Below are 14,614 nucleotides of genomic sequence, written 5' to 3'. Positions count from 1 at the left end.
ATAGGATCATATGGGCCTCCACAGACTGGAGGTTTGTATTAACAGATTTTATTTTTACGAGAAATGGATGTCAGCCACTTGCTCAACCTATTAGGTCCATACTCTGACTCATGCACAAATTGAATACAAACACAAAAACGTCTAGAGAACAATAATTATTGTGCTGTAAGCCATCGATCTGGTTGGTCTTTAGCACCAGTTAAACGGTAAGTAAATAAGTAGGAGAAATCTTAAAAGACTTTTTGGTTTATATTCACCCTTTAAATGCCGGGAGGTATCAGAATGGTGGTACCTGGCGGGCCAAGAATTTCTATGAAAAAATAAAACCTTACAAATATCATTTTTACAAATATATTAAAAGTATATTATAAAGACTTGTATATCGTTTATGAATGCCTCCATGATTACAAGAGATGGCAGTATATTGTGTACAATAATACATTAATTTAACCTACCAGGGCTAGTGTAGTGAGTGTAAAGTACAGCATGTATACACGCTCATTTTCTACGGCCGGCCTAGCGTGCACGGATTTGTAGAACATGTAAACGCACTTATGGCATACATCCGGTTAAAACCATGCAGTTTCGACTAGGTAGAACCAGAATGATTCACATAATATGAACTTTGATTAAGTACAACAATATTTGCGATTCCAAAACATTTTTAGTATGGTTGAATTGGTAGCCATGGAAAAATTAATATACAGTACATTGGTGAATTGAAAAAATCTGTTTTGACTTTTGGTTATAATATAATATTATTATGACATACGGTTGTTTTGAAATTTTTATGATTGTTCATTAAAATAATTTTATCTATTCATAACGATTGTATATTCTATAAATACTCATTTTATGCTTGTAATAGACATTTTTTATCTCATTACTGGCAAGTAAATATCAGCATAAGTATGACGTTGACAACACATGAATCTGCAATGCGAAATTACTTACCCTATTCAAGGGCTAGAAAATAATGGGTAGAGCGTTTAAATCACAGAACAGATTGATACCAGATAAAGGTATCCCCTGGGATACTACCGCAGCTGACCGAAGCATCGGTTTTCCCAAAAGGACACCTCAGCCTACCTCAGCCTAAAATTGTCCTTATGCAGTCCATTTCAGTCAAATAGCCATTGCCAATACCATTTAGATGACAACATTCTTTTTGCCATAAGTTCTCTCTGGGTACGAACTATGGCAATACAGACACCGGATGGCCGCAACCGCCGCCATCAGAGAGAGAGTTCCGCGGAAAGAGAGAGATGACCACTGACGCGTGGGTGGGCAATATAACCGGCCGGCGCCAGCCGGCTCGCTCTCTTGCCGCCAGCCCGTTGCCCCGAAAGGTCCTCGCAGAACCTCGCCGTGTCCCGCCATCTTGTTATTATTTAGTACGCCGCGAGTTGCCGATCCCGCCGTGTCCGCTAGTTTCCGAGTTGAGATATATCGCTGTACGCCGCGAGTTGTCGATATCGCCGTGTTCCGCCGCCTGGTGAGTTCAGTTATCTATAACGGTACGCCGCGAGTGCCAATACCGCCGTATTCGCCATTTGTCGAGTTTGGATATATCGCTGCACGCCGCGAGTTGTCGATATCGCCGTGTTCCGCCATCTTGTGGAATCGACAGTGTACAAGCTCGTCGCCTCGTGCCTGTCACCTCGTGACCACCGAGTCTGCGCCCCTCGCTGTTACCTCGTGCCCACAGAGCCTGCGCCCCGGGCTTGCCACTCGGTCCATCGAGTCTGCGCTCCAGCCGCCACCACGTGCTCGTCGCCTCGTGCCCCCGCCGGCGCCCGTGACCACCGATTCTGCGCCCCGTGCTGCTGCCTCGTGCCCTCGGGAGTCTGCGCCCCTCGCTGTTACCTCGTGCCCACAGAGCCTGCGCCCCGGGCTTGCCACTCGGTCCATCGAGTCTGCGCTCCAGCCGCCACCACGTGCTCGTCGCCTCGTGCCCCCGCCGGCGCTCGTGCCTGTCATCTCGTGACCACCGATTCTGCGCCCCGTGCTGCTGCCTCGTGCCCTCGGGAGTCGGCGCCCCTCGCTGTTACCTCGTGCCTCCAGAGCCTGCGCCCCGTGCTGGCTCACGCTTAATCTCAATTATATCAGTCCATGTCCTTACAGTTAATACAACCAGCCGGCGCTCGTGCCTGTCATCTCGTGACCACCGATTCTGCGCCCCGTGCTGCTGCCTCGTGCCCTCGGAAGCCTGCGCCCCTCGCTGTTACCTCGTGCCCACAGAGCCTGCGCCCCGTGCTGGCTCTCGCTTAATCTCAATTATATCAGTCCATGTTAATACAGTTAATACAATAGTAATCTATCAATAAATGCCGACCTAACAATCCGTGTTTCAGTCTCCTGCCCCTCACTCTTGCCCTAAGCCCAGTGTCACGGCCCGCCGAATTCGTCTCACCAACGAAGGCCGGTGACATACTGGCGCCCAACGTGGGGCGCCAACTTATCACCGGCCTTCTGCGCGCTCTGAAGCGGAGATGGCAGGCCGTGATAACGTCAAGGTCAAAGCGGGGGTGGGGGACAGAAACGCACGTGGTATTTGGTCAAGGCTGGTTTATTTCATCGTTTTGCAGGGTAGTCGTTACAGATACGATACAGGTTATTGTCGTCGTTGGCGGTCGGTTGGTAATTGGCGGGCTGCAACGTAGTGTCGCGGCTGGGCTGCTGATTGATTGCTTGGCATCCGAGGCGAGTCAGTGCTTGCGGCGTGGCGATCTGCCGATGTCAGATGTGGTCTTTTTGGCGGGCTGTCCGGAATGCTGGCTTGGCTTCGCGTCCGAGGCGAGCGAAGGCGAGAAGAGATTTTGCTCTCTTGCCTGATACGTCGACCAGCCAGCATCTCTCTGACATCAACCGCTGAACCAACAGCATCTGACATCGGCAAAATCTCTTCTCGCCTTCGCTCGCCTCGGACGCGAAGCCAAGCCAGCATTCCGGACAGCCCGCCAAAAAGACCACATCTGACATCGGCAGATCGCCACGCCGCAAGCACTGACTCGCCTCGGATGCCAAGCAATCAATCAGCAGCCCAGCCGCGACACCACGTTGCAGCCCGCCAATTACCAACCGACCGCCAACGACGACAATAACCTGTATCGTATCTGTAACGACTACCCTGCAAAACGATGAAATAAACCAGCCTTGACCAAATACCACGTGCGTTTCTGTCCCCCACCCCCGCTTTGACCTTGACGTTATCACGGCCTGCCATCTCCGCTTCAGAGCGCGCAGAAGGCCGGTGATAAGATTAATAAATAGAATTCAGATAGGCTATACCACAATACACTTCATTTTGAAGCAGGGTTTTGAATGTGTTAGTGTCCTATGAAAATGAACCACACATTATAGACGTGCAATAGTGTGTGTTGCAACCGTCAAATACAGCAATATTGAATGAGCGTCAGTGCATAAACCGAGAGCAGTTGTCAGAACGAAGTACAAGCTTAGAATCACGTATTGTTGACACGTGCTTAAGTTTATGCCATATTCTTCCACACTCGAGATCGGTTGCCTGTTATTCCATACCCGTTAGGTATTTAAGTTCACATTAATTTTGTGTTCCCTGGTTTGAATCTTTTTAAAACCTACATTGATAAACAAACTATGTGTGCTTTTATTACCTTTGTGTTTCTCTTCGATGAGATCGCAGATGACTTGATTGTTGAAGTATTCGACGGGTTCCCACTCGATACCCTCTCGGAGGTACTCCTCCTGTTCAGACTTCAGAGTCAAGTGGATGAAGAGTTGTTGCAGCTTTTCGTTACAAAAATTAATGCAGAACTGTTCAAAGCTGAAAGAGAAACAACAATTTTATTGTAAGACCTCTCATTTTTGTAATGCCATTTATGGCTTTTATAATATAAAAACTATCGCGTTGGGGTCACCATTTATGGTATAAGAAACCATTACAAAAATGAGGTTTCTATTTCCAAAAATCAATATGTCCACATTTATGGTCAACACCCTAACAAAAAATACTTAAGCCATGGGCCCCACATCGTGAAGCGGGCCCCCAGGTTAGGATCTTTGGTGGGCCCCCCTACCTATCGCTAAGGATAAAGGCAGTGTGATGCTCTGCGGTACCGTTTTCCAAATGGTGTACGCGGTAAAATTAATCTGTATGTTGAGTGTTTTATTGTATATTTTAATACATCCATTTGAATTATGGAGATGTTGAGTATTGATACACAATTAAAAAATGTATCGTACAACCACATAACTTTAAACATTAATATTACTGAAGGAAAATAGCGCCGCAGGCGACTTTTTTTACTATTATTGCAAATTTTTGATGTGTGTTTATCTCACTTATCTGGTCATCTCGCCTCACCGGGCCCCCAGGCTAGAGCCCTGTCAGCCCCCCCTTTGTGGTGGCTATGACTTAAGCACATAATATTAAAAAACTTTAAATCACCTGTTCTTTTTGAAGACTTCAAAACCATAAATATCCAGAATGCCGATAACAGGATTGGATAACTTGCTCTCTGGCTGCAAGGAAGCATTCAATCTGGACACGAGCCACGTGAAGAGACGGTCATACACGGCTTTGGCCAGAGCATCAGTGGCGAATTGAGCTAGTTCGGGGCTGAGAGGACTGGTCACGACATCACCTCGTGCATCAATAGTTCTGTTTGTTAGTGCGGCTCGCAGGGTGAATATATTGCATCCCATGAGCTGGAAAAACAAAATAATGTAGGTTATTACTACAAAATGAAAACAAATCTGTTTTAATAAAATTATTATTATCGCCACTACATCCTGTGTCTTCACTGCTGCGAGCATGCAATCCATAGTTTGTGATGGTATCTTCTTAATATACGGCTCTGGAGACGTTCTCAAAATTTTCTTTTTAAAACCTTCCGTCCATTTTTTTTGTTAAACTTCTCTATTTTTTTTTTTTTTTTTCGACCATGTCCTATCTATCCCAATAAGATCATTATGTGCCTCCACAGAGTAAATGTTTGTATTAACAGATTTTGTTTTTAAGAGAATTGGATGTCAGTCACTTGCTCAACCTATTAGGTCCATACCATGACTCAAATTGAAAAACAATATTATGTGTATTTGTCAGACCCAGGATTCGAACCTGGGACCCACGACGCGATCTATAGGCCGATGCTTAAGCCATGCGGCCATCGTGGGCTGCTTTTATATCAACCTCAAATCATGAATGGTGTTTTTTTGAAATAGAATTGTTTTTGTAATTGGTCCCATGTGCGGTGCATCGTGGAATTGGGGTTGTAACGAGATTTTTAAGGCTATACTTCAGCTGGGGCACGGTCTAAAACGATTGTGACTACGCGACGCGAAGATTATGCAAACGACGCGTGCAGAACAAACCATAATTTGTCATAAAAATTCAACATGCGTCCATTTAATGTTATGTTTATTGTTCTATTAGTAATAATAATAATATATTCTTTGACTGTTTTCTTTTTCAAGTAAATGGGTAACGTTTTTTAGTCATCTTTATACGATTTAAGAATTAATTCCCCCGACGCCATCACAAAACAAATTGTCGTGTTCACAGCTCGACTTTCGCCCTCCGATTGGCAGCAATTTCTTCGCACCTATAGTTGACAATTATTTGCCGTTTCACTGAAGTATGCTCTTAACATTTTTAACAGCTATAATTCAACAACTGATTATCATTTATTACAGTTCTCGAAATGAAACATTTTACGAACCGGAGCGCTAAATAATTTTCCGAATGTTAGAATGTTCCATGTGTTAGAGTTTTTTGGTTATTATTATTTGATATATGCATGAGACGGAGCAATAATTTTACGGATTTCATGAACCGGAACGGTGCTCCGGTGAACTCTGGTCCATTTCGAGCCCTGGCTTATTAACAAGGGACATTCCATTGGAAAGTCAAAGGTCCGAAGTTAATAATAGGACAGGGTGTTCGGGGTGGTGTAAAATAAGCCCCCGAATTGCATTGAATTGAATTGCAAGTTTGTGAACGTCTCTTGGTAACAGAAAGAGGCAGTCTCTGAATATAATCATCGTTGTATTTGTCATGTCTGTGCCCAAGATGTACTATAATTTTTTTACCTTTGCAATCGCTTCGGTGCTAGTGTCAGTCACCGAAACAAAAGCATTTCCCTTGTCGCTGGTGCTGAACTTGACGTTACCGATGTGCATGACGCTGGCGATGATATCGAAGATCTCGTCCTGTTCCTTCTTCCCGATGTCAATTGTCTCCATTGCTCTCACCACTGTCCTGAATTGGTCAGCGTCTTTGTTGCTGATTTGATTGTTTCCATTCTGAAACAGTCAATCATTGAGTTAGAAAAAGGATATCTTTTATTATTTTATCATAAGTAGTCTATATTTTATTTTTTAATTTAGTCTAACTTTAGTTAATGCTAGTTTTACAGTAATGGGATAAAGATAAACTCACAGGGTCTTTAGTGTATTTGTAGTGGTCAGCGTTACTGCTCAAATGGAGTCTTTTCAGCAGAGCATCATCACCACCGGCCAGCAGCTGGTAAAATATATGGAAGTTCCTCTCTCCGGGACTCTGATGCACTACCCTGGACTTTTCCAGCAGATAATTGATGACGTTACCGCCGACAGGCGCTCCTTCGTAATTGAATTGGATGTCCATGTACTTTCCGAACCGACTGGAGTTTTCATTCCTGTTTGTTTTGGCATTGCCGAACGATTCGAGGACTGGGTTACTCTGGAGAAGCTTGTCTTTGACTCTCTCGACATTTTTTAAATGCCCCGTGCGTGCAGCGATGTATTCTACTACTTTCTTCGATGTCTCTGTCTTTCCTGATCCGGACTCGCCTGGAATATTTATTAATTCTCAATGAAATGACTTCATATTGAATAATAGATCACAGATTCAACTAAAAAACAATCCACTAAGTAATACATAGTACACCTTAAGACTATACCTCAGTTGAGGCATGGTCTAAAAAGATCGTGGCTAGGCGATGCGCGGATTGCGGGTCGCGGGTGCAAATGACGCATGTCGAACGAAATATAATTTGTCATATAAATCCAACATGCGTCCATTTAATGTTCTGTTCATTGTTCTATTAGTAACAATAATAATTTATATTCATTGAAATATTTTCTTTTTCAAGTAAAATGGGTAACGTTTTTGTCATCTTTACACAATTTAAGAATTAATACCCCCGTCGCCATCACGAAACAAATTTACGTATTCACACCTCGACGTTGGCTCTCAGAATGCCAGCGAGTCCAAAATTTCGTCGCGCCTATAGTTGAAAATTATTTACCGTTTCACTGATGTATCGTCTTAATAATGAATTATTAATTTTCATACAATTCCAACAATTGAGCAAATAAATAATTAGAATTGTTTTTTAATTTGTGTATGAGTCAGAGAATGGACCTAATATGTTGAGCAAGTGGCTGACATCCATTTCTTGTTAAAACAAAATCTGTGGAGGTCCATATGATCTTATTAGGATCGGATATCAGTAGCGAAGGGTGGAGGTAGGCCATAAATAGTGCAAATTACAACATTGTTAGTCAATACGTATTTGTTTTTATTGAACTAAGACTACAATTTACAGATGGTGTTGGTTAGTTTTTAAAAATCAATTAAACCAAACCATAATAGTTTTGGTATACTTTGGGCAATACGACAAAATTGTGCACACTTTTTCATTCATACTTATTTGTTTTCGTTGGATTAAGAATACATATTATCACACTTATTAATTGTTGGTTCATTTTTGTATCATTCATTAAGCCCCGCCTAAACCAAACTATAATAGAGAAAAGAAATATTCTATATATAAAATATCCAGAGTTTATGATTAAATTGCATAATTTTTGATATTTTATAAATAGATGTGTATTTTTTGACTATTATTTATTATGGCTTGGTTTCGCAGGGTTTAAGTAATTAAGTAGTAACACCCACGGTGGCCGCGCGGCTTAAGAGTTGGACTATCAAGCCGCGGGTCCCAGGTTCGAATCCTGGGTCTGGCAAGTACACATATTGTTTTTCAATTTGTGTGTGAGTCAGGGTATGGACCTAATGGGTTGAGCAAGTGGCTGACATCCAGTTCTCGTAAAAAAACCAAATCTGTTAATATAAACCTCTACTCAGTCTACTCTGTAGAGGCCCATATGATCCTACTAGGATCGGACATGGTCGGAAAAAAGTAATTGAATTTTAAGAATAACCAACACCATCTGTAAATTGTAGTCTCATTTCAATGAAAACAAATACGTATGACTGACAAAGTTTAGTTTGCACTATTTAGGGCAGATCTTAACAGCCTACATCCACCCTTCGCCACTGTCGGATATGGTCGGGAAAAAAAGTGATTCGTTATCCAGCATTACGCTTTTCGGCCAATTTTCCAGAAACCTATCTCGGCCATAAAAAATAAGATGGTGGCCAAATACACTATTGGAAATAAAAAATGAACCGAACCTGATATAAGTATACACTGCTCCCTGTGTTCATCTTTGAGGGATCTGTAGGCATTATCAGCTATGGCGAATCTGAAATAGAAATAATCGAGAAGTTGATATTAACCTTATCACTGCCAGCCAATTTTTACTAGGTGGACACTGGTAGGCCAGCTATTTCGAAATAAAATAAATCCTTTAAAAAATATGAAATATGAACGGAATGATAAATATTTGTGAAAACTTAGCAACACAACATGTTTATCGTGAATATTATCACACTAAAATGATAAATATTGTTTAGAAAATATACACAAAATGTTTATTCAGAAGTTATGACGTTTACAAGAACCCGCGAATATATTCGTCCGTGGCCTGACGAGACATACATGCTTTGGCAAGTTAATTCGTCCGTGGCATGGATCAGGTTAATTATAATATAAATGTGGAATTAAGTAGAACTGATATAGATAGGACCGAATAGGTTGAGCAAGTTTAGTGGCTAACATCCATTTCTCGCAAAAACAAAAATCTGTTATATGATCCTATTACATGGTCAAAATATTAAAAAAAATAGAGATAGACCACAGAACGCCAATTGCCTCAGTATGAGTAACGGCGTCTCCACACTATATACCTATCATTGATAGCATGAATACGTAGAGTGCATACTTTATACTAGAACCATCATATATTATCTTGGCTACGATTTTACTTATATGATTAACTTATAACTGGAGTCGGAGGCTTATACTTACACCTAAAACTGCGGGGGATCAATCGTTCCTCAGATCACCGTTATAGATTATATAATAATATTTATTTCACTTTTAATTGGGCCTCCTTAGATAGTTGGCCCAAGTACATAGAATGGACAAGTCACGCATAACAAAAAACTGACATTCTGGAAGCCAGACAAATGAAAACCTGGTACAAGGTAAAGGGGTAGTGTTGAGTTGGATTTAAAGACTGCGGGTAAACTGGAGGGAAATGGTTTTGGACTGACTGAGATGGAGGCAGATGCTTGAGGAGGTCAAGACCCACAAAGAGTTGTCGTGCTAGGTAGAAGAATTTTTGATGGAACGATCAATTGAAAATATCATTATAATTTTTTCAAAATTATACCTTCTAAAGAACTATAATTATTATACTATAATATAAAGAACTATAATGGATTACTTACACATGTGGTGGTGCTTCAAAAAAGTGTCTCTTCATATATTCCTGGACTTGTTCATTGGTGTACAAAGGAATATTTTTATATGGATTCACAGCTACCAATACTTGACCAATATATGTCTGAAAATAACACAAACACGTCATTATTAATATTACTTTATCAACATTTGAAAGCTGACTTCCAAGAGTTAACTTAAAGTTTGTCACGAATGTGGGGGCTTGTAAACGAGCAACTTTTTTACGGCAATTGAGATACCTACCGTTAATAGTTCCCGAAAACACGAAAATAGTAGTCTACGTTGCCAAACCTTTGCACTAGAGATGGGAAAACTGGTCAATTTTGAAGACTAAGTATACTTACTACCAGTATAAAAAAATACTTAGTATATAAACTTGTTCCAAAATACTTACTAGTATTTGGAATACTATATAGATCGTTTGGCGTGAAATACGGCAATAATTCCTAGATAAATATATTTCCTTCTCTCACAGCTCTTCAATTTTCTTCAAACTTCATTATCGACCGTTGTTGCTTTATCTCAAGTCACGTGTACACACAAAATACATCAGCCTTACTTGCCCGACACTGACGTCAGGTCATACATTTCCCAGCAACTGGGCAATAGTTTCACCATTTTTTTGGCAATTGTATCGGCAATATGCAATTTTAGATGCTCGTTTACGGGCCTCTTTATAAAACAAGCTATTGATTATATTATGTTAATTTATCAATCACATCTGAAACAAATGAAGCATGGCAACATTTTCCTTGAATTACACACGGTTTATTTTGTTTTAATTGGATTACTAGCTGCCTAGATTTTTCATCGGCAGTACCTAAATAATGAGTTAAATCATATTTTGGCCAAATGAGTGAAGAAGCGTTTATTAGAAAGCTACATCCTGTCATACAAAGCTGATTTTATTAATATGATTATTAGGTTGTAATATTTCATAATCACACAATATAATGTATACAATTAAATTATTATGTTTTAGTATAATGCTGCTTGCAATGCCTAGCAGAATTATCTCAGAGATCTATAAAGTTTAAAGGTTAAGAACAAAAATGGCGCCCATGCCAACAGCTGTTTATAGTGACAGTTGGTACCGTATTGAATCAATTGGTTTAGAATAAATATTTAACTGACATAGATAATGTTTTCCTTGAAGCGTTTCCTCATGTTGTCAACGAAGGCCTCCTCACTCTGGAAGTTTTCCAGGAGGACAAAGTCCTGGACTCCCACCACGTCCCGGTTGTGGAGATTCTTCTCCATCGCGAGACGGGATATACTCCTGGAAACAAAAAGAAAATACATGTTATAGTTTAGTAAACTAATTATTATTCACACGCTTTCCTTTTCTACTACATATGTGACATCAGGCTTCAAGGGGTTGAGAGGGGCAGGTCAGAGAAAATATCACGTCACAAAGTAAACAGGACATATAAAAGGATCTGAAAACACAATATTGGGGATCTGGGATTTAAGGATAAATATTTAAAAAAAACATTTTTTAACGTTTAGTACGACAGGTTGGTAAAAGGTTATGTGACGATGGGGTGTGGGGGGGGGGGTTAAAAATACTCAAAATATTGTGACGTCATATGTGGAAGGCCCCTGTGACGTAATATAGACAGGTTGGTAAAAGGTTATGTAACGATGGGGTGGGGGGGAAAATAGCCAAAATAGTGTAACATCATAATAATATGTGGACTAGAGATGGGAAAACTGGTCGATTTTGAAGACCAAGTATATACTTACTACCATTGTAAAAAAATACTTAGTATAGAAACTTGTTCCAAAATACTTGCTAGTATTTGGAATACTATATACAGCGTTTGGCGTGCGTATGCGACAAAAGTTTCATACTCAATTGAAACTAAAACCAACTCCATATTTGTTTTTGAAATACGTATCGGCTCAGGGAACTCAGACTGTGTATCGGCTGCAATAGAATCGCTAAAAATATGCTGAGCTCCGCTTGTCGTAAAGTCCCATTTATTATAAAATTTTAAACACATTTTAAATTTATGAGTTGTTTTTCTGTTCTGTTACAATATTCTTATTAACAAAACACAGTGTTTTTTAACAGTGTTTTTTTTTTTTTTTAATTTTAAACATGTTTTGAGCGGTCATATAACAAGCCTAAGCCTGTGCGTCATCTCACCACTGTGCTGCGATACAAAATTTATGACCTATTATTCATACATTCGAATGCAATAGACTAATAAATTAAAATATACCTATATTCAAGTGCTATTTCGTTCGCGCGCATTTAATGTCAATAGTGTTGAAAGTCTACCAACTTTACTGGCGAGTGCACAGAACAGTGACTCGCGATGATATATCATCACAAGTTTTTTGGAATAAATTTATTGGGCCACACATACTGAGTATGAGTAGTTTCATCCGAAACTTGAGTACGCAAACTGGTGACAGTATTTTCAACTCACCTCTAATGTGGATCCTTTGACATGTTTTTCTAGAAGTATAATTAATTAAGGTAAAAGTACAGTACTATGGGAATTCAATTAAAAGTAATTCTAAACTAAATCACCTTTCGTAATGGGCTCAGAATAGTTACCTATGTATTTGTCTACATGAACAAACAATCAAAAAAATTACTATTCTTGACAAGGTAATTTACCAATTAATAAGTAAGGCCAGGATATGAAGTAATACGCACCAAACATAATTTATGTTGAGTTGTGTCCTTTATAAAAACACATTATGATTCTAGGAGTGTATGAATAAAATTATGTGTGCCATATTTAAATAAATTTATTGTCTGGAGGTGTTATCATTATTAACAGGAAGTTAGCATTCGCTCTTTTTGGATCGTGCCATTTGCAACAATTTTGTGCATTCCGATATTACTTATTTGACTTAAAGATAGACATTGTGGTTTTACAATTCAATTCGAAGAAACGCTATTTTTATTAAAAAAAAAATGATTATTATTTAACACATCTATCATGGACATTGAAAATTATGAATTTTTAATCTGTAATTCGTAATTTTAATTTATAATTCGTAATGTCTATGTAAAATAAATAATTTTGAATAACATAAACATAAATTTAAGCGCAGTGGTTGTTTTTTTCATATATTATAACTATGATCACATAAAACCATTTCCACAGGCAGTGGTTTAGTTCAACTCATTGTTTCTCAACCATTTTACACCTGCGGACCACTGAAAGTAGGAGAAACGTTTTGCGGACCACTAATGCAGAAATAAAAAAATATTATTTATATAGGTAGTAAAATATAACACCGTCTGATCGCGATTGATTTCGTCAGGTAAAACCTTATTCTATTTTAAGAACATAACACAATGCCAAATACTTGCAGGTATTTGCATTCTTCGCAAATTCGCGAACCACCGATTGAGAAACACTGGTTTAAATCACATGAATTCAGATAATTGTGTGTTAGCTATTTTAAACTTAGATAATATGTATATTTATACCCAGTAAACTGAAGGTAAAATGCGAGAGAGGCGATTAGTCAGTTCAATTCTAAAGTGATTATGAGAAATGTATTTACTTTTGTACTGAGAGCAGTTAAATTTTAATTTTCAGTATGTACATTACATACACATTGAAACATTAAAGAAAATGCTTTAGCCTTTGGGAGGGGGTGATTAGGTTTAGAAAACCCAACACACAGATGAGGACGAGAGGTGCATATTGATTTATGTTTTTACGCTATCTTTTGAATAGGCTGGCATCCCCCACGGGAGTGATAGCCCCACTTTGTAAATTAATTAACTCTTTTCAGCCAAATGGTATCCAAAGCGATTTGTACATAGTAAGTATCTACTCGTACCTATATTCAATATTGGTATCCCAATGTATGGGAAAAGGAAGGACAAATTCTTTTTGGAACAGTGTTAGTGTCATTTGAAAGTAACAAAACCAACACCTAAAAGAATCGCCGAGACTGCCAGAAGAATTTGACACCACTCTACCATGGGTGGTGTGTTTAGCAACGTCGAGGCCCCGACGCATTGACTGATTTTGAGTTTTGACCATTTTGACCGCCAAAATAAAAATGACATCCTTTGGATAATATTTTATACTCAATTTGTGAGAAATACGGATCTTTTAAGTTTTCGATATAATTTAATAATTTTATGACTTGTTTGAATTGTTTCGAGGCCCCTTTTAAATTTTATGACGAATCGATAGCATCATTTGCGTCAAATAAGATCGTCACCGAACGTTATTGAAGCGATGGTAATTTCTGGAACCTGCGCCAGCGGTATTCAAACTGAGCAGTTGCTTTAAAATTTTAATTGGTAATTCTCGATGATTTTAATACACAACTACAATGCGAGAACATATTGTTGCACCTGCTTATGACCTTAATCGCTTCATTTTTACGATATAAAATTATTTTTGAAAATCACCTTTCTCACCTTAGTAACAGGTTACAAAAATACTTTAAGTAAACTAATAATATAAAGCCCTAACGTCTTCAAGGGGACTAAGTTCCGGTTTGGGTTTTGGTTTGGAATCTAGGGTTTCGGTTCCAAAATAATTAACGGGCTCTCAGGGTTCTAGAACTAATAGCTATCACCGATTTCAGACTGCTTCGCTCCTGATAATGCGACTCTCACACTTTCAGTGGTTTATTCTATTGTTATTACATAATGTTATATCTACCTGAATGGCGTGTTTATTAATAAACTTGTTCGTATGCAATTCGCCGTATCACACTTCACCGTGAAATGATGTATCGGAAATATATGGCCGTATATTAAAGACGGTCCAACCTCTTTGGGTCGTATAGAACTGACATAAAATCATGTCTAAATAAAACTCGGTTCGTGTCGATTTACACTTTACAGGAAGCCAGCAGCATTTTTTTTGAAAATAGCCGATTACTCGATTATTTGTTAGGTTAGGTAAGGTTTTCATTCTTGAATTTTTCCAAAATTCCCAAATTCCCAATTTCCAAAAAAATCCTAAAATCTATTCTTCCCGTAGTGTCCAATTATGGCGCAG

General features: G+C 39.1%; 2 protein-coding genes across 3 annotated transcripts in view; both read right to left on the bottom strand.

Annotated features, from left to right (window-relative positions):
• The window catches only part of dbe (KRR1 small subunit processome component homolog dbe), a 466,431-nt gene that overhangs the window by 168,414 nt on the left and 283,403 nt on the right, over positions 1–14,614 (bottom strand). The gene's annotated exons all lie outside the window — the stretch shown is intronic.
• The window catches only part of Myo61F (unconventional myosin 61F), a 125,496-nt gene that overhangs the window by 16,417 nt on the left and 94,465 nt on the right, over positions 1–14,614 (bottom strand). For both annotated transcript variants that reach the window (XM_085944518.1, XM_085944519.1), the window contains 7 exons: positions 10,752–10,896; positions 9,605–9,720; positions 8,444–8,514; positions 6,422–6,813; positions 6,073–6,285; positions 4,430–4,689; positions 3,636–3,805 (listed from right to left, as the gene is read on the bottom strand). In XM_085944518.1, the coding sequence (XP_085800644.1) occupies positions 3,636–3,805; positions 4,430–4,689; positions 6,073–6,285; positions 6,422–6,813; positions 8,444–8,514; positions 9,605–9,720; positions 10,752–10,896 (1,367 nt within the window). The remainder of the gene's footprint in view (positions 1–3,635; positions 3,806–4,429; positions 4,690–6,072; positions 6,286–6,421; positions 6,814–8,443; positions 8,515–9,604; positions 9,721–10,751; positions 10,897–14,614) is intronic.

The sequence above is a fragment of the Rhyacophila brunnea genome, unplaced genomic scaffold (assembly GCF_057557595.1).
Source record: "Rhyacophila brunnea isolate RB1 unplaced genomic scaffold, BYU_Rbru_1.0 scaffold_17, whole genome shotgun sequence".
Taxonomy (NCBI): domain Eukaryota; kingdom Metazoa; phylum Arthropoda; class Insecta; order Trichoptera; family Rhyacophilidae; genus Rhyacophila; species Rhyacophila brunnea.
The sequence above is the reverse complement of the archived record's forward strand: the minus strand, read 5'-3'. Positions and strand labels throughout refer to the sequence as shown.